Source organism: Cygnus atratus, chromosome 6 (assembly GCF_013377495.2).
Source record: "Cygnus atratus isolate AKBS03 ecotype Queensland, Australia chromosome 6, CAtr_DNAZoo_HiC_assembly, whole genome shotgun sequence".
NCBI classification, from domain to species: Eukaryota; Metazoa; Chordata; class Aves; order Anseriformes; family Anatidae; genus Cygnus; species Cygnus atratus.
The window spans coordinates 37,995,538-38,023,483 of record NC_066367.1 but is presented as its reverse complement, the minus strand read 5'-3'; the positions used below and the strand labels follow the sequence as shown (position 1 = coordinate 38,023,483).

The window sequence follows — 27,946 nt, the reverse complement described above, 5'->3', positions numbered from 1 at the left end:
AAATGCTCTGTACAGATTTAATTCACTACATTACTGCACTTTCAGCTAATTCTCCCACAGCTATTCCAAATATTTTAACAATAATCACATGTGGCTTGGACGTGTTTCTGTGCCCACGTGTGTCATGTTTAAGATGAACTCCTGCCACCTGCCTCTTCCTACAGCTGCAGACGGGATCGCTGCCAGGGCTCCTGCACCAAGCTACGGAGACTTTCACCCTTCTACAGCCTGTCACCTCCTGCCCCTCTCTGGCCTGAGCATGGAAGGGAAAGGCATTTGAAGGTACTCCTGGATTCAGGATCCACACAGAAACTCAAAGTGGGTGCCAAAGTAGGACCTAATGTGCAGCTTCTGTACAATTTATTGCCGTGTTGTTTCTAATAGCAGCCTTGCAGATTTTAGGATTGCAAACACCATGCTTCCACTGTCATCTCCTAAAGTTTGTACTTTAAAAAATCTAATTTTAATTCTAAATCTTTATGGTCTGTTTCAACCATTCCTTCATAACCAAGTTAAGAGCTATAAAGGTTTAGGTAGCATTGTTCTTTTCCTGACACTTCATCTGTGATTCTAAGAGAAGCAAACGGGGTGCTTTGGCCCACCGTCTGGCTCCCCTCCCTGTCTGTTGCCTTCTTTCCTGTTGCTCAGGGAGAGGTTTCTTAGTTAATTAACTCCGACTAATGGCTCAAGTAGTGCAGCACCAGCAGATCCGCTACCATAGCGCATGCTGTAGTGTCTAAAAACTATCCTGCTTCTCTTTGGGCGAGTTCCTGGGAGTAAATTCCTTTCTAAAACTTGCAGAGCAGCCTGGGGCAGTCCCTGCAGTTTTGTCCCCTCCACCCCCCTTTTTATTTTAATTAACTAATTAACTTTTCCTCACCAGTGAGCACGTTTGCCTTCCACCGCTGGGGACAGAGCGCTGTTCTGCATCCTGCTCTGAAGACTTGAAGACGTCACCTGGTGAGCCCAGGTGCCACAAACTCAAAGCATGAGCATCTAATGAGAAGTCTTTCATTGTACCTTTTTTTTTTTTTTAAGTTTAATTTAATTTGTACTGCTTTTAGTTCAACTTCCAAGGCGTGCAAGGACTCCAACACCTGGTGCATAAGGGCCCCAAACCTTCTTTATGTCTTAAAACACAAATTAACAGGAAGGTTATTGTGATATCTGAAATCCCAAGTGCCTCAGTTTTCCTGATTTATATTAACTTTGTTGTAACATAGATTTTTGAATACCTGAATAAGAAAGAGCTGAGTGCTGTCAGCAACTGAAACCACAAACAGCTGTTCTGGGGTGACATCAACTGTAACGGCGTAAGCAAGTTACTGAAAAAGATTTCTTTCCAAGTATTTTTAAATACAGTTCATTATGCTGTTTTTTTCCTCACCAAGTCTCCTGCTTGAATCCCCCTCAAACATCTACGCTTGTCACCTGCGCAGCAGCTCTTTTTGGTTTTGCAGTAACTGGAAGTCTGCCTTACTCTGGGCTGAAACACAAAAAAAGCTCTTGGAAACATTCTGCAAAACCAGTAGCTGTTCTGGGGCGTTTGCAATCCCCCTCCCACCTTTCTGTCTCATCAGTTAATATAATAATTTGCGTTTATTTCTGGGAAGCAGATGTCAGCAGCCGGATGGTCTTTTGTCATGTGCTGAGAATGATCTGCCTGTTTGGACGAGGTTTACTCTGTCTCTTTTGCGCCATCTTCCTTCTCTCTCACGTGGACAAAGATTTTGTTCGAGCCTCCTTGTACCCACGTCATCTTTCCTTCTCCCCAGGTGCTGCCCCCCCACAGTCCCAAGCCAAGAAAATTGTATTACAAATCAAACAGGCAAAGGAGCAGGCAGACCACTCGGGTATCCATTTCTGAACACTGCAATGACACCTTTGTGCCCAAGCAAAGTCGTTTCACTATACGGGGTTGGGGGTTTGGGATGTCTTTGTAGCCATATTGGCAGGAAGAGCTACGAAGTCTTGTTTGTCTGAAACTGCAAGGATGTACAAGACTAAATAACGGAGCTACAGGTTCTCCTTTTGGCCACAATTAAACAAAACAGAGAAAGTTTTATTTTTCAGGGGTAAATATTTACCTTTTTTTTCTTCAGAAACAGAGAGGAGATTCCACAACTGATCACGGGTAATGGCAAACCCTTATACTTGTTATTTTTATGACATTTTTTTCTCCCTCTAGGAAAAATTCAGAGTGAAAAGCAAGAAATTATTTTGCTGGAACTGAAAAAAGTGGTATTTCTACCAGGAGTTAAGAATTGCCTCTCTTTCAAAAGGGCCTAAAATGACTGTGACTTGGTGAGATGGGAACTTCTGGGGTAAGATTAAACACACTTTGCTGCGCCTTTCCATCCCAGATTACGCGCACACAGACGTGTTCGCATACTGTAGGTAAGCGTGAAGCAGACAGAATCAGTGTAGTAGGTTTTGTTTTGTTTTTTGAGCTGGAAGCATTTATTTTTCCATGTTTTTAGGATATTGTTTCTTTGTAGCCTGAATTTTGGTACCTGACATTTCCCTGGGGCAAGAACACTTATTTTTCTTTTCCGCCTCTCCTGGTTACCGGGTTAAGTAGCAGTCAGGAGGCACTGACACCGCGGGAGGACTTACCTGCACGGTTTTTGCCCCGCCGGCCCTCAACACGCAGGTGGCTGTAAGGGAGCCCTCGCTCTCCCATCCATTAGTGGAAATATTTTAGCACATCTGAAAGCTGGACTCAAATTGTGACCCAGCTCCACCTTGCTCACTCACTGGCACGGATTTCTGCCTGACGTTCTGACATGCCAGCTGACCCCACACGTGCACGCTCGTTTCTTTGACTCCTGCCAACCCACACTAACGCTTGCTTGGAGTTCGTCTGTGCGGCAGCTGTGGGGTCTGGCTCTGCAGAGATGCTGCTCTCTCCCCGCTGAGCTTTAGCCCCAGGAAGTATATGAAAACCTTTCCCATTTTCCATGGCTTTTCTAGAATCGAATTTTCCAGAAAGCACTCTTGTATTTTTTCTTCTGTTCTAAATCCTAAACCCTTATCTCCTGTTGCAATAGCATTCAATTACAGACAAATTCTTATCTCACAGCAGGTAAAAGCGTGAGAGATGAAATCTCTCCAGAACGTGTTTTGTGGGGGCTGTTTTGAGTCAAGTCAAATCTCTGATTTTTTAAAGCCACAACAAGAATTTCTTTTGAGCGTCCATAGCCAATACAGAAACAGCAGAACCTGGCAGGGAGCGAAGTGAGCTAGGGGGGCCCGACTTGCCACCGCTTAGCTCCCAAGCGCGAAGCAAATGCGATGCGTTGCGGTTCCACTTCAGGGTGCTTTCCTCCACTTTGCCCGCCAGCGCGCAGCGCTGCACGAGGCTGGCGGGACCTTCTGGGGCACCTGTGCTCGCGCAGCACGTTGCAGCAGCACGCTACGGTATGGCAACAAACGGCTCCTGCTGACTCTGCATGAGTGGGACCGCAGGAAATACGCGAGTGAGGGCTCTCCTCTGTGGCTGTTCACCTCCCGTCCCCGGCAGCGCAGCGCGTGGTTGGAGGAACTGCAGCAGCCGGCCGTGGGCAGCCACAGAAGGCTTTTTGGGAAGCCTGGAAGTGTTTTTCTGGAGTTCATCTGACCTAGGTTCAAATTGAACTTGCAGCGGATTTTGAGCTAAATTATCTGTTTGCGTGGTTCGGATTGTGTAAGTTAGCACCAAGCTGAAAGCAGCAGGTTAATAATGATACTTCCAGGCGCCTCTCAAAGGTGGACGCTGGGTTGCTCAGGTGGTGCCGGCACAAAGAGCAGAGTCAGGGAACTGGAGGCCGTGCTACGGGGTGCTGGCGTTGGACGTGGATCAGAACGTCCTGGTTTTCGTGAGCAAAGCTTCAACAGCCGTCAGCTTCCTCGACTTACCTGCCAGAGGCTGCCCGGGATGACATTGCATTCACGGAGGACACAAACTAAGGACAGGTAACCAGATTTTAGGCTTAACTGTGAATTCTCTTGGCTTTCATACCTTTAAATCAACTTTGACCTTGTTGTTTACTATTTAATTTGATAGCGGTGCCCATGGCCCCGTTTAAGACTGGGCACCCCGTTGTGCTAGGCATCTTACAAATACACAGGAGACATAGTCCCTGCCCCGAAGAGAACATCACAGGAACTTTTTTTTCTGGTGATTTAATCATAATATTGACAACTTTATCAAAAATTACAAAACTGATAATAAAAAAATTTCTAATTCTTAGTAAGACTAGAATGGGTTTTTTTAAAAAATAGAAAAGCACTTTTAATGCTACTGCTCTTCTGGAATTCTCACATTACAACCCTACATAGCAAAATACAAACTGTAGCTAAGAAAGGTAGCAGTCCTAAGGTAATTCAGTCCACCATGAGCCCTCTAATAACTCTATACCAGCAAATTCAGGGACTCCAAAAGGATATCACATTACTTAGAAACCTGATTTAGGAAACACCTTTAAGTTCTTTCTAACCCCTAAAACCTTAGACTGTGAGTATAATAGACCTGGGACATCAGAGGTGGGTTGTTTTTTTTTTTCTTTTTTCTTTCCTCTGTGGATAATGTTTTTGCAGCTGATACCAGCAAAACGGTCTCTTTAAGAAGTGAAAATATGAAGAAAATCCATCGGAATAAATGAAAATATTTTTATGGTGTTCACAAAATGCACCATAATAGAAAGAGGAATTATTTTCTTTAATTTGAATGTCATCTGAATGACTCAACCACATTGTCACCCACTTAGCAAAAGAAAGCATAATAAATAAATAAATAAATAGACAAGAATACGCAACACTTTACATCCTTAAAGAACCACGTAGTGCCCTAAGCTACCGAGATCCTGATCGACTTTGTGGGCTCGCTGTGCTCAGCCAGCTCAGTTCTGGGTGATTGCGCCATGTTAATGACAAATAAAAGCATTGTTCCACTTTCCACAATGGAGTATTTTTTTCCACCTTTTAAATATAGGAATTCTCTCTTAAATTAGAAAGTAGGCAAAAAGTATTTTTTTTTTAAATTTTCATTTTAAGTCTTCTATTAGAAAAAATATAGATTTATTAAACAAAAAATAATAAGGTAGAAAGAAGGGTTGGGCCTCCATCAAAAAAGTATATTATGCTTTAATGCAAAGAGAAAGAAATGGCTCTAAGGGCAAAATTCAAGTATGAGTGACCAGTTTTTTAATCGTAAAGTAGGTGCAACATTTTTTAAAATGTTACAACACTGCATGACCTGTAATGCTCACAATATTTACATTAACTGCTTACATGAAACCATAAAAACTCTAAAAGAGAAAAAAATTTGTATGGACTGAAACAAACTACTCCTAGCACCCACATCAATGCCATTATTAACCAATGAAATCAAGTGCACAAAAATACTTTACATAGTCTACTGATGTAAAGTATACATCGGTGAGAAAGTACAAACCTAATTCGTTAAAATGCCAAAAGAAGGGTTGGTCGATACAAACTCCGCTCTAGGACAGAAAGCAAAGGGGGAAATAAACTGAACTACCCAGGCGCACACGCACGCACCCTCGCACACACCCCCGCATCTCTGATTAAACGCACAGGTGTGGACAAACAGCGGAAAGCAGGCGGGCATGGAGAAGGGACAACATCGACGCTTTAAACAGAACAAACACAGCAACTTGTAACAGAAAAATGCCAACTACGCTACACAAAAGAATCACTCCACATGAGTCTGCGTGTAGGACCGTGGCGTTACACACACGACAAATGAACCTACCCCGCGGAAGGAAGGGCTCCTGCCTCCAGGCCCCTGTAGCCAGTGTAGCTATTGCGATCCCTCGGGCTAGGGAAGGAGTGGGAGCTGCTCTGCGGGACATGAGGAAGCGGGGAGCCCGGAGGTAGTGCTTTGTGCTCCGGCACGCGAGAGCCGAGGCTGGGGGAGCCTGCGGGCCCGTGGTCCTCGGGGGCAGCCGGCCTCGGTCATGTCACTCTGCGGAGACGTGGGGGGCTCGGGCAGGGCGCCCGGGCAGAGGGGCGGCGGTGGCGCGTGGTCCCGGCGCCCGGAGAGCGGCAGTGCCACCGGCTTCGCGGGGCGCTGACCGCTGCCAGTCCGTGGCTAGAGAGTGAGATTCGGGAGCTCAGGGAGAAAGGCGACCTGAGGTAGGTGGCGGGCCCGGGCGAGGAGGGGGGGTTAAGGACTCCACCCGGGGACCGGGAATGGTGAATTATTTCGGGAAGCCTCGAAGACACAGGATGCCATTGCTTCCATCACCATCACCACCATCCACGTTGAAAAATGAAAAAAAAAAAAAAAGAAAAAAAAAGAACTAAAATGGAAATAATGTTGTGCTACACTTCCGTTCGTTAATTTTATAATGGCTCATAGCTTTAGACTTTTAAATCTGTAGTGTATTAATTTTTTCTACATATGTTTCACATTTCTCACTTAATATAACATAAATAATTTGGTTAATAGATTTAACCTGCACATTTCAGCCACATTAATATATATAAGAATCTGTTAATGGTATAAATAATTCTTTTTAAATAAAATAAATCTGATATGTTACATAATACTGATAAAAATTACTGTTGCTAATAGTTTTGTAAGCCACCCTTGATTTTTTGTTTTAATACTGTGAGATGGATCCGGAATCACTTTTCTGAACGCTGTGGAGCGTGCCCTTTCGTTCTACTGCAAAACCAAACCGCAATCAGCACTGATCACATCATTAGGTAGGGCCTCTGCCCCATTAAAAGTAAACGCGATGGTTAATGACGTTAGATAATTTAAGCTAATAAATCTAGAGGGTTTGAGGGGTCAGAGTTACTGGGGATAGAAACTGTTTAGTTTATCAGGTGGCTATGAAACTTTAACTACAGAAATGGCTGACTAAAGTAGTTCATCTACTTTTTTTTTCCTTTTTAATAAAATCTACAGCATTCTACTTTAAAAGTTAAGTAAATAAAAACGCAACCGATGGTTGCAGCCTTTGAATTATTAATTAGAGCTGTGATCCCACGTCCCGTTAGGAATCTGCAAGGTTGCACTCTCCTACAGAGACCTGAATGGAGTACAGTACTTCCAGGCAAGGTTCATTCCAAACAGACAGTATAAATGAACACTCAGTGGCGTGAAGTGTATGTCATAATTAAGGTATTACATAATCATGCCTTCTCTCTGCTGTTAAATACAAAAACAGCATCTTTTACATTATCATATAAAAGCATTTAGGCTGTATTTTTATTTATCACTTTACACTGGTAGTCTCTTGTATGTGTACTCAATAGAAACCAAAGAATTTTGTACACTATTTTTTTGTACAATAAAAGATAAAGTGTGCATTAGGTACGCTTGTACATGACAATATTGTACAATATTTACATTTCAGATATCACCATGAAATTCTGTATTATCTATATACACAATGAAAATTTCTCAGAAACATTTGGACTATTTCTTATAATCACAATTTTAGTATTATAGAAAAAAAAAATCAGTAATCATCTGACATTGTTACTGTAACCTTTCAAGAGTTTTGATTGGTTTATCCAGCAACTGCTATCGCTCCTAATCATCAAAAATATTGTACCACTACTCCACGTAGCACCCTGCGGTGGTGTCTATCTGTCTTCATATAAATATTGATATAACCACGTCTATACCAATACCTACATATAGACTTATGTGCACGTTCGTTTTGATAAGTACTGGACCAGTAACAAAGACATTCAATGTTATCTAGAGATCTTCCTCCTCTTGGGTTTTGGAGGCTTCACTTGTCTGTCTCCCTGTGGGATTTGGTGGACCTAAAAGCAAGTATATTTACAAGTTAGCAAAGGACATTGGTCAAAGTACCCGGCCACAAATAAACGAGTTACGGGATTGCTTGGGATGCTGCTAGGCTGCCCCCACGAAACCGTTCTCAGGATTTCCCGTTTACACAGCCCGAATGAAAGGGGAGCTGGAGAGCTGTCCAACACTGCAGAAAGGTACCGCCTGCCTAACGAGGAGCTCAGCCCCGAACAGCAATTATGTCCAATCCCACGAAACAGATCTCTATAAAGCATTTTGACGTTAGCGATAAAGTAGCGAGTCTGTGGAGAGAAAATACTGCTAACGTGGAAAACGATCAGAGAAGCTGAATTCAGGTCTGCGGCAGCCTCATTAAGGACAAGCTGCAATTAGCAAGGTCTGTTTCCAGCTCGTTATTAAAGCGATGTGTTTGAATTTGAGTTCGATGCTAGATGGATTTGAGCACAAGAGTTTCCCATCGCTGGCTGCCCAGCGCAAAGCACGGCGCGAGCAGCGGGCGAGGCGGCAGGGCACGGAGTGCCACCACCATCTGTCGGCAGCCGGCAGCCTGCGCTCTGCTCAGCGCCGCTCCCAGCCCCAGCAGCGCAGCCACAAACCCCGGAGCACTGTGCTGAATTACTTCCTGGGTTCCTTCCTGAATTCCTGCAGACCGCTAACGTTTCCTACTTAGTTATTGGCTCTTTCCAGCAGAAATGATGATTTAAGCTCATTAGCTTGTTTGCACATGCTTTTCATTTAAAATGTAGCTGATGACTGAACAGCAGCAGCTGAAAAAAATGCGAGTCGCTAAAAAGGGAAGCGCTGATTCCCTGTGACTGCTTCTAAGAATCGTAATTTTCATGGAAATAAACCCTGATTATGAATTTTAGGCCCAGATAATTAAAATATAAATCAAGACGACGTACTGACACACAGGCTGGTAGATCAGCTTGCCTGCGTTAGGAAACTACCAGATGAGCAAGTCCTGTTAGAGCAGTTTCCCCTGAGCCACTCTCTATCTGAGTTAAAATACAATCACAGCGAGGTCTGAGCACTGCTGCATTTGTGCACGGAGGGCAGGTGGCTGGCACCAGCAGCACGGGCCGGCCCAAACGTCTAAGGGGTGCTGTAAGTGGCACGGAAGATGCGTGTGCCGTACACATCCCGCGGGTACTTGCAACAGACCCGCAGTCAGGACCTGCTGTCCTTTCCTTCCAATCAAGAGGAAGACGTTTCAAATCAAAACTCAACCTTATTTAATCAATTCACAACTTTAGCCAAAAGATTTGGTTTTGTTATTACTTATGGTAACCACTAAAAGCAACTGAATAATTTATTTAGTGTTTCTTGGTGGCTCTGAAACCAGCTTTGAGCCTGCAGATCCGTCCAGATTTCCTTTTATGTGCCCTAGCAGCTCCCCTAAGTCTTACTCATCCCTCTAAATATGCGTGTGTACCGGCATCTTTAGGACTGAGCATCGCATATCACGAGAAAAAGAATTACGTAGTCAAGTGCTTCATAATTAATAATTTGCAGAACTACCAGTGATAAGATACGGGAGGTTATATGTACTGTGACACACTTCTCTGCATGTTATAAAGGAGTTACAGACATGTTCTAAAAGTGAAGATGAACGAGTACATTATATAAGGAAATGTTACATTAGAAAGATACTGGGCTTACATAACAACAGCGTAAATATTTTTAAAAGATCACTGTTAGATCTGATAACAGGAATACCCTTTTAAACTTACCTTTCAGGACAGTATCTTTGTCACATGAGGAAAACTTTATTCAAAGGGTTTGATACTCAAACAAATGATGCTTTTAAAGGTGGTTTCAGCAAATGAGCCTGATTTTGTGTCACCAGCCAGAGAAAACCCCTGGAATGTGAGCTAGACTGGAACTGATTAAGACAATACCAGGCTGCATGTGTAAAGTACATCCAGGTATCTATCTTTTAAAAATACATATAATTGGCAATGCAACTAAAATGACACATCTTTTCCCAATTTTTCAGAATAACTAGACATTTGCAAACATTTTGTCAGGCAAGAAAAATATTGAAAGTTCCCTGTTACTTAAGAAAACACAAAGAAAATTTACAGAAAGGAACCCAAATTGACAATCCCAGCCTCCAACTGACAGACATGCACAAACAGAGAGAGAAGATGAAATTATTGCTAATGTGAAAAGAAACTTACATTCCCAGACATTTTGTCTAGTTCACTCATGGCCTCATGTATAGCAGCTTCTAAATGGTTATTTAGCTTTCCACTTCTAGGAAGAAGAAATTAATGTTATCAGTAACTTAGTAGCAGAAAAACACTTACAATTAATAATAAATGCATTAATTCATCAGACACATTTGAGTATCCGGAGAGCCTCCCAGGTTGTTACAGCACAAACAGCAAGAGCAGATCTCTGTGTGACACTGTGCCAACTAAAGGCTCCCGTCAGAATTGCAGAAGAAAAATTAAAGGCAGCGACCCGGACTGTTAGTTACAGTATCTGCGAGACAAATGACAAGCAAGCGCACTCCACCGTAACAAAGCGTTTTGTGCGCTCCTTTTGTTATCATCTTATTTTTACTTCACCAGCAAGACGCGCCAGACCTGTGGGCGCCGCCGAAGCGCGGAGAGGCTGCTCGGGACTTTGTGAGGACCTGCAGTGCTCCTGAGCACCCCTCGCCTCTCCTGCTGCCCGCTGGGCGCTGCCTTCGCCTTGCCCCGGCGGCTCCACTTCAGCGACACCCCTGCGAAGGGCTGAGCGGCGCAGCGCTGCCTGCTTGTAGAATCACGGCGCGCTCTGCCAGGCCTCCCTCCTGCCCAAAGCAGGAAGCTTGCACCTCAACGTCCCTTCGAGTTTCACACCTCTCGAGGGACGCACGGCACAGCGCTCCTCCAAAACGCCCGGCGATCCCCTCGGGGCACGTCGGGGAAAAAGGTGCATCCGGGCACGGGAAGTGTTCCCAGAGGCAGCCTCCCAGAGAAGGGAAGCTTCTTCCAAACCAAAACGCACCCCAAGTGCATCTAGAAGAGTTGTGGACTTGAGGAGAAATGGCTGCACACGAGATGGGACGGATCCTCCAGGAGATCAGAGACCGTCCCGTGCGCGCCCATCGCGACAGCCTCGGGATGCAGCAGTGAGGGGGCAGGACAGAGCCCCCAGCGTGCTCGCTCTGATTATGCACAGAAAAACTGTAACGGGAAAACTTGTCCCAAGGCTGGCACTGATGGCCAAGGCACTGGGACCGTCCTTCATAGAAGGGGACGCTTACTAAATAAATCTGCCCTTTTAATAAAGAGAGAAGGACCATCGTGTCAGCTAGGATGGAACGTAGGACTCGTCCTGCTACACAGAGCTGTGCACGTTTACCTAAGGCTTTGAGCGAATTCGTTAAAACCGGGCTAAAGGAATTTAGAATGATGTATCCTGATTAAGTTTAAACCAGCCAGAGAAATTATAAAATAATCTGAAACACAGATTCTTATACGCAGCTGGCCATGGCCACATGGCTTTCTGAATCAACTTAGCTCGACTGCTTGCAAAACCAAGTTTACGCTATGCAACCTGGACAAGTAAGGACGCCCTGAAATACTATGAATGCCGAGCAGAATATTGTTTAGTGGCAACGTCACCTCTAGAAAGGCACCATGATGGCTCCATTTGTAATGCAGCTGTATTAAGGACTGATAGCGCCGCTGATTTGAATGTCATCTAGAAGCAGCTTTCAGATCGCAAGTTACTGAAGTTATTTAATCAACATGATGCTCTGTCAGCAACCTCACACGTCTTTATCGGATTTTTTCCCCCGCTACTTCACAATCTCCTATTTTGGATGGTTGAATAAAAATTAAGCAATGTTTGGAAACCCAGCGTGAACTGCTTTTTAATATCATTTGCCTAAAATTCAAGATTAAATTAATTGAAGTTAATTCCAAATAGCACTGAGAAACTTCGTCTGCTCTCAGTGGCATCAGAGGCAGGCTAGATGTGCCCGCACCAAGAACGTGCAGGACGTCTAATGGAAACCAAAGGACACTGCCCATTTTTAAATGCTTCGTTCCCCAGCTACGCACACTGCTACGGTTTTCACAGCAGCAAAAATCCTGTATTGACTTTGTAAGTTTGAATTTCTGCTTTAACAGAACTGCATCTGAGATGATGTTCAGCATGAAATTAATGGAATATTCAGTGCTCGGTAGCGTCTTAGCAGCAACCACTTCTAACAAACTGGCAAGTTTGGATACGGTACGGTAGTTTCACTATTTCTCTGTTAAAAGAATAGGGGTGTAGGTTTTCACTGGAGATGGAATTTTTTACTCCGTAAGCACAATAGAAAGTACGGCAAAACCAGCAGTGATTGATGTGACTTAATTTATGGTGATTTTCACTGTCATAATGAAACAGCCCTAGCAATTAAGATAATCAAAGGCAGTATTACACAGCATGCAGATTTCTCCCCCCCGTTTTTCCTCCTTCATGTCTCGCCTTTGGGTAGGATGACCTCTTGAGGTCACTTCCACCCTTATTAGATGCTTTGGAAATTTTTGCTATTAGTCAAAAGAGCCATTTGGCAGTATTAAAAATACAACTGGCGATATGAATTGTAGTCCTAAGACACTGATGTTTTTTTTCTACTAGCTACATTCCACCGTGAAGACGAGGACCTGCCCTTGAGTCAAAGTTTCAGCAGTGCCCATCACCGAAACACGCAGTTACTGCAACAACAAAGCAGAGACCCTGACACCGGATAAACTTGCGTCAGGTATGACGCGTGATGCAAACCGACCTGTAAATGCCACAACTTCTGTCAAACTCCATTTAAAAGATTCTAGCAGTAGATTCCCTCTCCCGTTAAAAAGCAGCACATCGCCTCTTTGAACACCTCCCATGGCCAACAGTTTTGGAGACAGATTTAAACTCCTTCCCCCGGGAACAGAGGGCAACCTTTGTGCCAGCAGTGTTCTTTTAACCCTTCGTACTGGAGCCCACTGCAATTTCACCGATCCGTATCCTCCAAATGAAGCATGACCATGAGCTGAGCCGAGCAGCTGGAAGTCCCCGAGCTCCCTCCCGCAGCGGGCACGTCCCAGACTTGGCGTGCAGCTGCTGCTCGTGCTGCGAAGCCGTGCGAGCACACTCGTGCCCTGCAGAGCCCCGCTCCATGGGGAAAACGGCACACGGCCAGCAGGAGGGACGTCGCCGACCTGCCTGCTCCAAGCTAAAGCCACGTTCGAGCCTCATTCGGACATAAGTCAGCGTGCACGGTATGGATGGAAATGGTAGGGATGGCAAACGGCACATGCCTGACAAAACAGAAGCCCAGAGGGGGAACTAAACGCGGAGAGAAGCTGAAAGCACGGGAGGAGACGGCACCGGCGTTGGGTGATGACCTGGTGCCTTGTTTATGGCACCTGAATGTCATTTTGAGGGTCTGGATGCTAACCTCGCTCTGCTCAAGACACCAAACGTCTGCAGTGTTGGCCCATGCTCCTAAAACTAATTTCTCCTGGACTTCTTTACCTTTGTCTTTGTATTACAGAAGTGCCCAACGTGATGCCAGTGCTGGTGTGTGTAAGTAATGAGTATTCATCCGTGTGGTAACGGAAACCAACAGGAGTTGTGTTCCACATGTAACTACTATATCTAATGCTTAATCCTCCAAGGTTTTGGACCCTTGTGCAACAAGATGCTACAAGCACATGTATCACGGAGAAGACCATAAGGAGATAAGAGCTGTTCCAGATAAATTGAGAACAGACCACAGGTAAAAGAGAAGGGGCTGCCCTCTGCTCCACAACAAAAGAGCAAACTACTTGAAATATGAGATACAGACAGGGAGAAATACGGGCAAAAACCTGTAAGGGCTGTAAAGGAACCCTAGGACCAGGGGCACCCAGGGGCCCCACACTGGGGCTATCTGACAGCCGCTGTTTCGCTACGCGCAAGCCCCGGCGCAGAACCAGCAGTGCCACGAGAAAGGGCACGGGGCTCCGTGCAGGTCTAGATAACCCCCAGCCTGCCAAATATATGGCCGCAAGTCAGAAGACGGGAGGTTTTCTTAAACTGTATTGCTCATTCCAACCTTAACAGCCCTGCAGATCAGCGGCTCTCGCCTCCTCGTGGCACGTGCTTTGTGTCGGGGAGCAGAGCCAGCACCCGGCTGCCAGGAGCCCCTCTCACCCTTCAGCTCCAGCACTTGGGGATGGTGAAAAATAAAAGATGGCATTGTCTCATTGGCATTAAAACTATTTCTGGTAAGCACTGCATGACGTATAAATAGAGGAAAAGCTGACACCTTAAATGGAGCTGGAGACAAATAATTATTTAATCCCGTTAAGCCCATGTTTCTTGTTCTGAAGACAAGTGGTGTGAGCGGACGTGACACTCTCACCCAACGTAATGCATTCTCAGTGCAGGAGCAAGCGCACAGCAGCATCCTACAGCAATCCCAACCACAGCACCACCTCTGCTCTGCTGCCCTTTTACAGCTGTCGAGGTTTTATTTCTCCTCAAGTCAACCTCATTTTCCTCTTTTTGTCTATGCTTTCTGTTTCACGCCCTAATACGCAATGTTTCACAGGCTTTCCATCCCTGTACCTTGATAAATAAAGGCTAAGAGGCCCGATAAAACCAGGCAGTTCATACATGTCTGACGGAGAGTGTAAGGGAAGCCCCGCACCGAGCCGCTGCCTGGTTACACGCAGCCAGACTTCACAAGGTCTGCAAAGCTTCTCGGCAATGGGAAATAAACGGAATTTATCGGAATAAACCTGTGCTCTGCCTGCAGCAGCAGCTGACAGAGGGAGAGGGAAGAGATAAGAAGGGCAGATCTTGTTAAAAAGTGCATTTGGTCAGAAGAGTTTTGATGTAATAACTTTTTTAGCCGTAAATTAGAATCCCGCACATGAAAGCTCAAACAAGCAGGCTGACATTTTACAAAGGCTACTGTAAATATCAGAAGATGCAATAAAAATGCAGATACCAAAGATCTCATGATTATCATAACCAACACAAGGAATTCAGAAAATTAACTTTTCTGTTTGGCAGATCTGCCAGGGTCCCCAAAATTGGAGGCTCTGGAAGCAAAAGAATCACATTATTCCATCTCTCCGGCAAATGAATGAGCGTTCACTTACTTTCTGTTCCTTTTTCTGGCTCGGTTGTAAGCTTCTAGACCTTCTGTTAGTGTCTTCAACTTCTCTGGCTCCACCTGAGTGAAGGTATGAACACCAAACCACATTACCCAGACCTGCAATTATTAAACACCGCTTTTACTTTACTGCTAGACATGCATTATTAAGGAGCCTAATTTTCAGTGCATCCATAAGACACCGACCTTCCCAGCAAAGAAATTAATGTATAGCTACACACACCCCCTCATACACATACCTACACACTGTAATTTCTCTACATATCCACACCATTAATAGCAATACAAAAACAGAAGGAAAATAGTATTTTAGAACACAGTTTTTTGTATTATTAAGGTAAATGCTGTTGTCTCACATCCTGTACTCCCATTCTACCAATATATGGGACATCTCTGAGACTACCTGGAACAGCGAGGTGCCTAATACACGTCATACAGCTTTTACAGAGGCCATCAACGTGAACACGTGTTACATCACCTCACCTGGACGCAGTATGTAAGGCCGCAGCTCGGCAGCGCTGCTGATGGCATGGCCAAACCCATTCCTGTCTCAGAAGAGCTCAAAGGCGTAAGACCTTACAAAGATCGGGGTGGGAGAGGGCAGGAGGAACAAGCTTTACTTATGCAGTAGGAAATTATGAATTTTAGCTACTGCTTCTTTTAGCCAGCTAATTTATCCATCCTGAGAAAGGGCTTTTAATTTTATATATTTATTTTTTATGTATTTATTTTTTTACTGAGCCCAAGTTTTAGTGATCTGCTGAGTCAGGAACGAATGTGAGCACGTGCTCAACAGGGCTGCTGAGCTGCTGTTTGGAGTACTTTAACTGGAAGTTTAGGTTCTCTTGAAATCAACCAGAATTGTAATCTTTTAAGCGAGCTGTCCATAAACCACAGCATCTGATCACTGGCGCCACCAGTCAGCGCTAGTGTAAACAACACAAACATGAGAGGAAATGAATTATATGGTCTGTAGGATCTTATCGTGTACCTTCACAATACAATATCCCACTTAACTTCGCATATTATTTTGATTTGGTTCACAGTAATTTCTGCTTGTAAAACCACAAAAATACGTTCAAAATACACAATTTAAAGAAAATGACCTGATAAATTCCATTTTTGTCAGTAGCGTTGTTTTGCTTGACTTATTTGCATAAGCTAACAAGAACCTTATATAGCATTTGTTTCATTAAAAAGTACAGCTTGTATTTTGACACAAAGAAAATTAAATCCATAAATACAAATTTATTAAGCATGCCTACATACAATCCTAAAAATAAATTTGAATGCAACTTCCATCTAAAGCCAACCTTTCAATGAATAAATAATTTATATTCACAACGAAACTGATTTTTAGACGTGACGATCTGAAGTTAATGAGCAGGCAAGTTGTCAAAATCTCCAGACACAATGCCAAATATAATACATGTTTAGACCAAATTCCACATCTTGAACTCCTGCATCTGATAACGAAGCTGGGAACTACTGCAGCTTCGGGAACTTAAAAGATGAGTCATTACTCGTGAAATCTGCACGCAGGGAGGCAAGATTTCTGTTTTCATGAAAAATATTCACTTATGCTACAGACTGCAGCACTTCTCCCTTCAAACCACGCGCACTTGTAATGCAAGGCTGCGAACACTTCACACAATTCCTTTCCCAATCAGACTTTGTAAAAATACCAATGCATACACGTGAAATGCAATCGACTGAGAAGCTGCAGAGCTGTTAAGGATGCACAGAGGACAGAAGACACAGGAGGTGCATGAGGCGAAGGGACCGGCCGCAGCAGCGGATGCAGCTTCCCTGTCTGCGATACGCCGGTGCTCAAGCCCGCACCTTACAGCACCTCTGAAAACTACTAAAGAAAAAACTTACATTTTTCAAACTGAACAGAATTAAATGGCAGTAATGTAATCATCCCGATCCTTTACAGCTGAACCTTTACTTTGTGGTGATGCTGCCAGGAGCACTCCAATGGCACCGCACCCGTACAAAGGAGGAACAAACTGCAGCGTTGCACATGTCTGCCCTCGGGTACAAAGAAAAGCTAAAGGGTAAACTACTTGTATGAGGAGTTACTACCACATTTGGGTAACAAGTGACTTATGTTAGAAAAAGGATCAAGATCTTCATTACAGGAATTGTGTGATGGTAGAACAGCCAAGAAACCCAAACCTGCTAGCACTTTTTTGAAGTAGTGTCAAATTGCTTACGTAACATGGAATTGGAAGCAAGTATAACATATATTGGAATTAATCATATCACATCCCTCCATTTACAGTACCCCCTAACAATAGTAATACATACAAACTGGATTTTCAGGACTCTGATAAACCACACCTATTCTTATCTCTAGGACGAGAAAAGCTCAGTTTCCTCAGGCAGGTATTTATACAGGCTTGGTAAGAGTCCAGTGTTTTATGCCACTCTATAAAAAAAACATTCATAAGCCAAATTATTATGAAACAGCAAAAACTATTTTTCCTATTGTAAACTTTTAGCATCAAGTACTAATTAGTTGTAAAATCTGAAAGAAATTAACTTGTGCTCTCACAGACAGGAGGCTGACTGCTAGCACGGCTCCCTGGCAGGAACTGCTGGATAATTATTGAAACTACAAAACAACGTGCCCAAATTCTACTTTTATGCCATTTTACATATATCTATTAGGGCAGAAAGCAAAATTTTCCCCCAGAGAAATCAGCAGCACCTTCCCAGTGAGACAGGAGCCCGCTTAGAAACACAGACTGGCGGAGCTGCGGGTCCTGCTGCCCCAGGCAGCTCTCACCAACGCACCGTGCTAGCTGCTCAGCACACAGAAGTATTATTACATATAATACTCAAATTCTTAATGGAAATAAAAACCAAATTAATGTATGATATAGAGAACACAGAGCATACAATGTACAGCGAAATTCCAGAGCATGGCTAAAGCAATGTTACAACATAGGAAGTTAACATCTGATTACACAAACACTTTAAAAGATGTTTTAAGAAAGCTCCTCAGAAAATCACGTTTCCAGAACTGCTGGTGACTCCCCCCATGAATTACAACCTTTCAGGGTTTTCTGGAGTGCAGACTTTCTGGAGACCTTTTGGTTTTCAAGGGTTTTTCGGTTTTCATTTCTATTTCAGACCAGGCTGTCCAAACATCTGAAGGACGTGGCTGTGTGACATGTTATGGGAGCGCTTGAACACATGCACAGACTGCCACTGTGCATGCCAGTTCCTGCCTGCTTTGCACTAGAAACACAACTATGATACAGCACGGGCACATTCTCATCCTGCTTCTCACCTCGTTCCTATTTCCCAGCATCACTTAATTCAACCTGAAATCCTGACCTCTGAAAGGTCATTCGCTCTGTACTGCTTGGTGGTGAGAATCAGCCACACACATACATAAATATATAAATACACGTATAGAACAACCATGAAATGGACGGCCTTCTGAAGCGAGGGGATCTGTTACACAGGACTTCTGACGAAGAGCTTGAAAGTCTCTCTTGCTGCCTTGACAGTACTGCATCCGGAGCATTTCCTCGGTTTAGGAGGGATCCATAGGTTGCTTTCCTGTTGTTTGTGCTTCAGCATACAATAAAATCTATGCCATTAAACATGATGCCACGCAATGTGTTTAGATAACGTACAAAAGGGACAGAAATAAAGAAAGCGGGTTTGCACAAAAACAACTGTACGTTCTGCTAAACACAAACTGGGAGTAAAGTTTAAATTGCTATGGAATGCAAATGAAAAAAAATCACCTCCTTATAAAAGTTAAAAAAAAAAGCTCTTAAAATGTGTCAGAACAATCTTATAAATATGGATTTGCAATTAACTTTGTGAAATTAACACAAATACACACTTGAACATATATACAGTACAAGAACTGTATTCAGAAGTCATATGGGACCTTGACATTATTCACCTCCTAATTTTTCCAGTTTAATCCTCTACTGTTTGTGGTCTGTCTCATTTGCCTATAGTTTTAAAAATGATTTGTAACTTGGGAATCTAATCTTTATAAGGAACGAGCTCTTAAGCATGCAAGTGCTGTTATTAAAGCACAGTGACTTCTCTAAAGTAAATAGTTCTGTTCAGAGTACTCAGACGGGAGCTCCCTGAAACCACTGAGGCTACGGAGATCAAGGAAGAAGCCTTGAAAGAGAGACTGAAGTTCTCCTGAACTGGGGTTGAATCATTCCAGCCGAACAACGCCCCAGATATTTATACTACCAATTCATCAAAGACCTGACTGTTTGAGCAAATTATGTTTGCACATCAACCTCAGATAACTCCATGACCAAGTGCAGGAAGAGCAGCGCTGGTTACAACACGGAGATACCAGCTCTGGCTCGTGGCATCCCTGAGCTGTGCACTGGTGGGAGGGACCCGGAGCAGCCCTCGACGTGTTCTCGTGCTCTCCTCTGGGCATTGGCTCTTGGGCACTTCGTGAGTAAAGGAATACTTTGGTCCAACCTGTTCTGGCTACTCTTGCATTTTTATGACTGTTGTCATGCAATCTGCTAGTCGGGAGTATGGGAAAAAGATACAATTTTTAAGTGGTTTGACTTCTTCGTGCCAGAGGTAAAATGCTGTTTTGTTAGGTCTTGGCTTTCTACGTACGTATTTTTATAATTGGCATTTTTTAAAATAGCACTTTGAAAACATTTACATGTAGCAGATGTGAAATAGTTTATGAAAACTACAAAAATATAATGTTACACACTTAGTGGAGACTAGAATTTAAAATAGCATACATTCTCTGACAAATATACTGTTAGTACTAAAAAACCTGGACTTTAGGACAAACGAGCAAATTGGAGTGCTTTCTTCACTATTATAAAGATGTTCCAGACCTCTTTTCACGGTGAAATGCACGTATCCACACATTTCCTCCCAAGCAGTGTATGTGGCAGTCAGCAAGATCTTACTTGTTACAGACTCCTCAATCTGATTAGATCCCAGTTTCCCTTTTTCCACTTTTCACCACTTTTAGATGTCTCCATATGCCTTACACATTATACCAGTTTCTTTGGACACAACACCTTTAAGTTCACCTAAATATACACTGTGAGTTTAACAATTTTTGGGATAAATTCCATTCTACAAGCTGTAGTATGGAGGGAAAAAAAAGCAATTTGTACTATTAAAATACGAGACAAGTTAAAAAAATAAAGGATCAAGGTAAAGCATTGATACGCTATGGTTTGTATAAGCATATGTACACGTGTATATAAGAAGATAGATAGATATGTGCATATATATATAAATATACCTTCCCCTCCTCAGCGTTTTGTTGACATGAATTGTGAACTTCTTCTTCTCTTACTAGTTTTCCAGGCCATGAAGTCAGTCCTTTGATTTGGCCCCAGACCAAGTCGCCAACATTAAACGTCCTCGGCCTGTAATGTATCAGCTCGTTTGAAGAAGGGGAATCTGGATTCCTTAGGTCATCTTCACTACTGATGCTTTTAGCATCTGAAGGGCTAGGCACACACCCATTAATGCTTTTGGCATTAAAATCTCCATTGTAATGGATATAGTCTTTAACTAATGAACTTTCCAAGCTATTTGAGGAACTTGGAGATTGCTCTTCCAGAATCAGGTCTTGTTTAGAAGTGTTCAGCAACTCCCCAAATCCTCTGTTCTGCTGAGGCCTATTTCCATTTATGTGTGCACATCGTTCCACAGTGTTCTCCAGTCTTTCCTTAAAACTCATCATAGTTCTTTTGTAATTGTTATACCTGAAATTCTCCTCCAACATTTTATCACTTTGACAGTTTCGCTGTGATAACAGTATCTGATGCTGCTCGCCTTGTAATAATGGCAGTGTGGAGATGTTATTGGGCCTTTCGTGACAAGGACTACTATGGATATGTGCAGAGTGGTCTAGAAACTCATCACATTTCCATCTGTTTATCTCACTGACAGGACTTTGCTCCCCTTCCCACTGTTTTTTGGGTGTGTTACAACTTGTTGATTTGTAATATTCATACCCATCCCCTTCACTTGAATTTTTACCATGTTCTGAATTCTTCAGTATTCGCGTTCCTCTAGCGTTCCTTAGCCTACCTTCGTGATCAGAAACAGCAATGTTTCTTCCATGGATTACTGCACTGACAGCACTAGAAAGATTTAATGGGTCACCAATTGAGGCTGTGAAGGCACTCATGGCACTCAAAGCTGGAATGGGACTCATTTGTGTTGTACTGCTAACGGCAGTGGTGATTACTACTTGCATTCCCTTGCTTGCAGCATCTACAACTGCTTTGTAGATAGCGTCCACTGATGTATCACCCTGAGCAGCGACATTGAGGTTATCCTTTGCCTGTTGTCCAAGAGATGGTTCAGTTCTTTGCTGCAAATCACAAGATGTTTCTTGGAAAGGAGGAAGCATAGTGTTGGAGCTCTCGGGAACTGGTGCCATTCCCATCTGAGTGATCATTCTTTTGTTTAGGACAGCAGCATCTTCCTGCATTCTCACCTGAAAAAAAAGGGAGAGAAAAAGATGGAAATTGCTATTCTGCTTAAAACTCCACTTTAATAGAAAACTTTGTTTCATTTTAATAAAAAATTAGGATAGTGGCCAGGGGTGATTATTTGTTACAGTATATAAACAATTTTATTTTGGTTACGCATCAGTTGTGGAGCTTAAAGCTGGATAAACTAGATAGAAAAACAAATAGGAAAGCAAAGCCATCAGCTGTTAAGACTTTGCCTCGTGGTTCAGAGTGAATGCCTTACACATATTGATACAACCTACTATGTACTGCTGAGACTACATTTTTATCTCCTTTTTCACAGTCTTTTCTGAGGTTCCCTCTTCTGAAGTACGGCACCCGCCTTTTTTTCTCTGAAACCCTAACCAACTCCACCAGGTATTTCAATATTTCTGTTGTCAACTATTCTCTTTTATTCCTTCTCAGACCCCCGGTTTTTCTTCTTTCCTCCCAACCAACTGCTCCTCTAGGCTCCTTACACGTTCCTCTTTCTGTGTCTGGAAAGTAGGCCATCACTGTCCTTTTGCAATTGGCCAGCATTTCTATTTTCTCCCTTTCGTTTATGTGCTTCTCTCATGGGATCTCTTTTTACTTTAGTCCCTTGTAAACCATGCCTGCATCCCTTTGCATTGCAGCTGTAATGTCAGGAACTGCCACAGTAAACTGTAACCTTCAGATTAAAGTAACTGTGCTTTTTGTATTTCTTGTCACATATGTAGGCAGTGCGGACGACATCAATAAGAGTGCTTTAATAAAAAACAGTAACAAACAAGGGCAAAATATTTCCCAAAGCTCCTTTAAATACTCACCATTACTATTTATATAACTGAGAAACTGAACCAAAAAATACTGAGATAAAGCTACCAGAATTCATACAAAAACAAAGGGAGTTAATAGGCAGCTGGAGGACTGTGATTTTGCAGTAGCAGTGAAATGCCTACACTGAGAAAATGACACGTCTTCTTTTTCCTTCTTAAAGGGTAAAAGCACTTGCTGGCACTATGCACGCTTCTCTCTTCACATCTCGAGTCCTGCAGCAACCACAGTAATACTGAATAATAATACGCATACTGTAACTCTGCTTTTATTACCTGTTTTGGTTGCTATGCTTCCTGTCAGTTTGTTAGTTTAATAGTTCAGGTTGCATTATGAAGAGCTATTTAGGTGAATAGCATGAAGGTATCTTTTTTTTGCACGGTTTGTCACTGCATATTCATTCTAACCCCTGTTTTCTTCAATTTATACAATCTGCATCAAAGCTACCTCCTCCATTCAATTCCAGTGGGAACATATGAGGGATCCGGTCAATAGTCACCTATCATCATTTATTAAGTTTCTAATCACTGTAAAGAGGTATCGTAATTTCCTTCTAACCATCGAATCTTTGAGCAGTCTAAAAGGGAATTTATGATTTTTTTTTTCAGAATGGAAAACAGTTTTGCCAAAAAATGTACAGTAATTATCAGAATGCACATAGCCTAATTTTTTCCAATACATAGAGCACAGCTGTTTCCAAAGATACTATACCCAATATCTAAGGAAGAAGGTATCAAGTTTCAGTAACAAATGTTACTGATTTGCAAAATCCAAAAACTACTGAAAGAGGCAAGCAATTGTATATATCATATTGTCTTAATCACTCAGTAAAAAAAAAAAAAAAAGTCAAACTATGGAGGATATAACTTTACCTACTTAGAGTTGCACATTTGTTTGAATATTGATTTAATTTTGCTTTCTACCTGGAAATTTTGGAACAGACATGCCATGGGGTTTGGGTTGTTAGCCGGGCCAGGAATTGGGGGCTGGCCTTGAAAGCCCTGCATGTTCTGATACCCCTGGAGAAGGTGCTGTTGCTGCTGATTTGAAGGAAACATCTGATTGTTGTTTAATAGCGACTGGAGATGACTCAGTTGATGGTTATTCAAAGTAGTGTTTATAGATGACATGTCACCTGTAATTCAAACACAGGGAAACATAAGTCAGTACAGTTTTCAACAGTCAGGAGGAATTTCCTTGACTCAAATATCAACTGACTGCTAAGCAAATGCCTCTGTAAAACAACACTTTTCCCCTTCAATCTTCTATGGAATGGTCCTCAAGGCATGTGTCTCCTAATCTTTATTCCTTTCTTTCTTCAGCATTGCTTCTTTTGCATGTCACATCTATCTGGACTCTTTCTAAAGGTTTCTGACATGACTGTCTCTGCCTTTGGAACGGTACACAGCCAAGTATGGCAGAATGAGCTTCTATCAAATCGGTGTCTTGGAATCTTACTCTTAGTTTCCAAAGAGTGACTGCTTCAAACAGTACTGGGGTGGTGAGGGGGGGAGGAGGAGAAGAGAGAGAGAGAGAAAAAGAGAAAATAATTTAAAAAAAACAACAAAACTTGTTTTTCATTAACTATGACAAAATAACGTGATCTAACTGCACGTGAGCAAAGGCTTTTTGGGTCACCAACATGTTAGTCCACACATTTTCTGTTTTATAGCATTCTAGAGATACAATTGTATTAACATTTTCCATAAGATTAAAATCTCATTGAACACGAAAACTCTAGTTCTAGTAAAATAAGTATGCTCTTGAACCTGACTTTGTGATATAAAAAGCTTAAAAATGTATCAATTTCCTAGTTGTTTTTTTTTAACATAAAGTTCATGTTTTCCTTAAAATTTGCATTTGCAGAATCATTGGTTATCTATTTTACATTAAAAATGTCAAGTAGGATTGAGTTCACGGTAGCCATTTAGTAGGTAGGCATGAGGTATTAAGCACATTAATTAATTAAGCAAAATACTTATCAGCTCTACCACTATTATTTCCTCCTCCTACTGTAGGAGGAAACATTGGTTTATGTAGTCCAAAAATCAGAGGAGTGCTAGTTACATTACACATTCTGGGTAAAGTTCATCCAAAGACACAGGAGAAAAACTTGTATTTAACAGCTTTTTATCACTCATTATGGGATGTATGCGCTTGTTAGTGAGATATACCCTGGCTTTTTAAACTCCAAGATACAGTTAAAAAAAAAAAAGAAAAAACAGAGCAATGAGAAAATATAAATACACAACAAAGGGCTCAAAGGGCAACCTTCCTCTTTGAACTTGTGCAAGGACTTGCTTTGAGTGCTTTATGTATTACTTTACAGGGAGTCTGCTTTCTGATGGTTTTGGCACTTTTGATTCATTTGGAAAAATGCACTTGGCCACTTTTCATCTACTGCACAGCTACTCGTACTAACCCTGTGATGCCACATGCACTTGAAATGAAACAGCGCATCCCAGAGATGCATCTAGGCTTTTATTACTTGAAAAATGAAACAAGTCCAATCGCTTATAGAATTTTAAGATGTATATAGTAGGTCTAGGTGGCATCAGAATTAAGAATGGAATATAAAGTAATTTCCAAAACCAGTGTGAAGTATTATTGAATTAAATTAGAATGTAGTTAAAATGTCTTGCAGTAACAGTTATGTTTTCTCAGTAAACAAGCTGTAACATACAAAAGCCTTATAAAAAAAGTATGATAAAGTGTCATCTTTAGAAACTAGAATCAGAAATTCCCCCTCCCCAACCCTCTTCCTTTTTTTTTCCTTTTATATCTGTGAAGAAATTGAACTTACCAAGCAGACCTGTCCCCAGTAGAGGGTTAAGTAGCTGTGGCACCACAGAGTTATTGTTGAGTTTAGCTGGACCAGATGTATTCCCAGCATTATTAGATATGTTCAGCAATGTTTCTGCCATTGACACCACTGCTGTCCCACCACCCAGGGTTGAGACAGACAGTGCTGCCACTGCTGATGATGTAGTGGTTGTGGTAGTGGTTGCCTGGGAGGAGGTGGCTATGGAAACCTCTGGATGATTAGCGGTGTTGCCCGATGCAGAGTTCAGGACACCTCCCACCAGCTGGGGATTCAAGGCCATTAATGCTGAGGCCCCAGAGACAGCTGGGAGGAGCAGGGGGTTAGAAGTAGTGTCAGTGCCTGAAAAGCTTGGTATAGGGTTCCCCAGGGGGTTGGTTAAAAGGGTCTCAACCCTGTTGCTTTCTGACTGATTGCTTGGCAAATGGTCAGGTGGGGCTGTCATCTGTGTTACTGAGGGCAAAGGGTTATTTTGCTGTTGCAGCAAATCTGAGATGGTCAGATTGAAAGATGGTAGGGGAAGCATGGCAGCTGCTTGGGCTTGGTTCTGGAGGAGGGTTGCTAGAAGCTGAAAATGAACAGGTTGCAATACCTGCCCATCCACGTCACTGGAGAGAAAAGCTAAAGCAGCATTTACATTCGGGTTGAGAAAACCTAAAGGGTTGAGGTTGACCTCAGACTTGCCTTCTCCTGCTGAAGGCTGCAGTATATTTAATAGATTCTGGTTTAGGAGATGTTGCTGATTCACTGGCAAAGAGATAGGTAGAGAACTGAGGAGGTTTTGATTCAAAGAATGTGGAAGATTGTTGTTTGAAGAGCTGTTCTGCGGGAAATGAAGCGAGTGTTCATGGCCAGCGAAAGGGAAATCGCTCCCAATGGGCAGCTGGCTCTGAAGTGGGTTTCCAGCTGCAGTAGTGACTATAACACCATCTTGAAGAACAGATGTTGTCTTTGTGATGGCAGGTTGGCTGGTGCCAGCTATGGCTATTGATGATGACGGTCCTGAACCCCCTGCAATGCAAAAGAACAAAAATATTAATAGCATGCTGCCTGCTGGGAGACAGTCATCCGAGTTACAAAGCAGCTAGGTCAATCCAAACCAGCAACGCTTGATACCCATGCACACAAAAGAAAATGCTTTCAGCATCCAAACTTGAGTGTTTTTTTTTTTTTTTTTTTTTTTTTTTAAATCTGAAGGAATCTGCCATCAACTACTTCAGATACTGCAGGCTGTGCCACATCTCATCCGAAATTCTCAAACTATACGCTTTTATTTCCCTTCAATTTCTTTGAGTGGTGATTTCAGAGGATTTCATTCATTACATATTTTGGTAAGTGTAAAACTAAAAGCAACTGTAACTTCATTTACTTTGTCATGGACCAATAATAAATTAACTACTAGGATGAAAGATCAACGTAAGGCATGAATGATGCTCTGTGAAAAGTGAGAGTAAACTCTAAATGCAGATGTGAAAGCGATGCTCTTCTTTTTCCAGCTGTATTCCATTAATGGGGTTTTGGATAATTATTATCTAAAGCATTATTTTGGACTCCTAGAGAAAAAAACACAATGATTAACAATTTACAAAGAAAAAAATGTAAATAATTGGGTTGGTCTAGTCATATCCATCACTTGGCATGAAAAGAAAGATGAACTGGGTAGATTTGTGATGAGGGAAGAGGGAAAGAATAATAAAGTTTGTTTGGGTATCTTTGTACCCCTTCACCACAGCTGAAGTATAAAGTAAATTATTCATTATCTTTTACTTCAGGCAGAGTGGTCACACACAAGAAACATACAAGAGGAGGCCTGGAAAATTAAAGCAAGTGAAATTACCTTGAAGTACACCTTTCTACTTTATTCATTGGAGAACAAACGGTAAGAATATGTACTGAAATTGTATACTGCATATATAAAATATATAAAAGTATTAAACTGCGGTTTTGATGCAATAAAATTATTTTCTGTTCTCAATTGCCCTGCAAACATAGCTGACACAATAGAGAACAAAGGTATTGATTATCAGAAAGCATCAATTATAATTTTCCCAAGCAAATACTACTTGGAAGGGGATATGTAAGTACGCTTTTAACCGGTAAGAGCAGAATCCAATCTTTACATCACTTTTAACTTAAAACACCTTTTTTTCCAAGTACCGTAACATATCGACAGCTCAAAAAGGTAAGAAATGAACACAGTTCATGAATCACTGCACTGAGCTCAGGAGAAGAAAGCCCATACGCTCTCTTGCAGGTACCATGATCATATTTCTATACAGAAGGAAAACAATAAATTAATGACAGGTGAAGGAAGAACAAATTGTAATCATAAAGCACAGGTTATCGTATTCTGTTGAGAGGAGAAATATGTTAGAGCAACAAAACCAGTTTTGTGACAAGCACATTTCTCTAGGCAGCAGTTTGGAACAAAAAATGCATAAGCATTTGAGGGAAAAAACAAACCATGCACTGAAAATATATATCCCACTGGAGTCCCACTTACGGCTTTGGGTTTAAAATTTCAGATTAGGCAGGAATGGCACATACTCTGTCTTGACACACCAAGAATCGGCAAATGCCTCATAAATACCTGAGAAACCAGCACCCACGCCCCCCCCTTCTTTCTAGCTGGGAAATACAGACTTCCAAATCACAGACACCCTCCCAAGAAAAGCTGGTGAAGAACTGCTAATAAGGGAAGCTGATCAGATGTTATTCAAAACTGCTATGAAGACACTAACAGCAAACCTCTTGGTACAGAAGGATAAAAGCTACTGCTGTGGCACATGAGTCTGTTTGCTGCTGATGTGTCCGTCCTGCTGCTTACCTACTTCTGGATACAAGCAGCCTCTGACAATGTCCCCAGCACG

The 27,946-nt window shown here is 42.3% G+C and overlaps 1 protein-coding gene across 2 annotated transcripts in view; it reads right to left on the bottom strand.

Moving 5' to 3' along the window:
- Nucleotides 1–2,147: 2,147 nt before the first annotated feature.
- Nucleotides 2,148–27,946, bottom strand: part of MBD5 (methyl-CpG binding domain protein 5) — a 139,165-nt gene continuing 113,366 nt past the window's right edge. For both annotated transcript variants that reach the window (XM_050711630.1, XM_035566075.2), the window contains 6 exons: nucleotides 25,059–26,087; nucleotides 23,179–23,390; nucleotides 20,215–21,423; nucleotides 14,920–15,032; nucleotides 9,979–10,054; nucleotides 2,148–7,788 (listed from right to left, as the gene is read on the bottom strand). In XM_050711630.1, coding sequence (XP_050567587.1) covers nucleotides 7,717–7,788; nucleotides 9,979–10,054; nucleotides 14,920–15,032; nucleotides 20,215–21,423; nucleotides 23,179–23,390; nucleotides 25,059–26,087 — 2,711 coding nt within the window. In that variant the 3' untranslated portion in view covers nucleotides 2,148–7,716. The remainder of the gene's footprint in view (nucleotides 7,789–9,978; nucleotides 10,055–14,919; nucleotides 15,033–20,214; nucleotides 21,424–23,178; nucleotides 23,391–25,058; nucleotides 26,088–27,946) is intronic.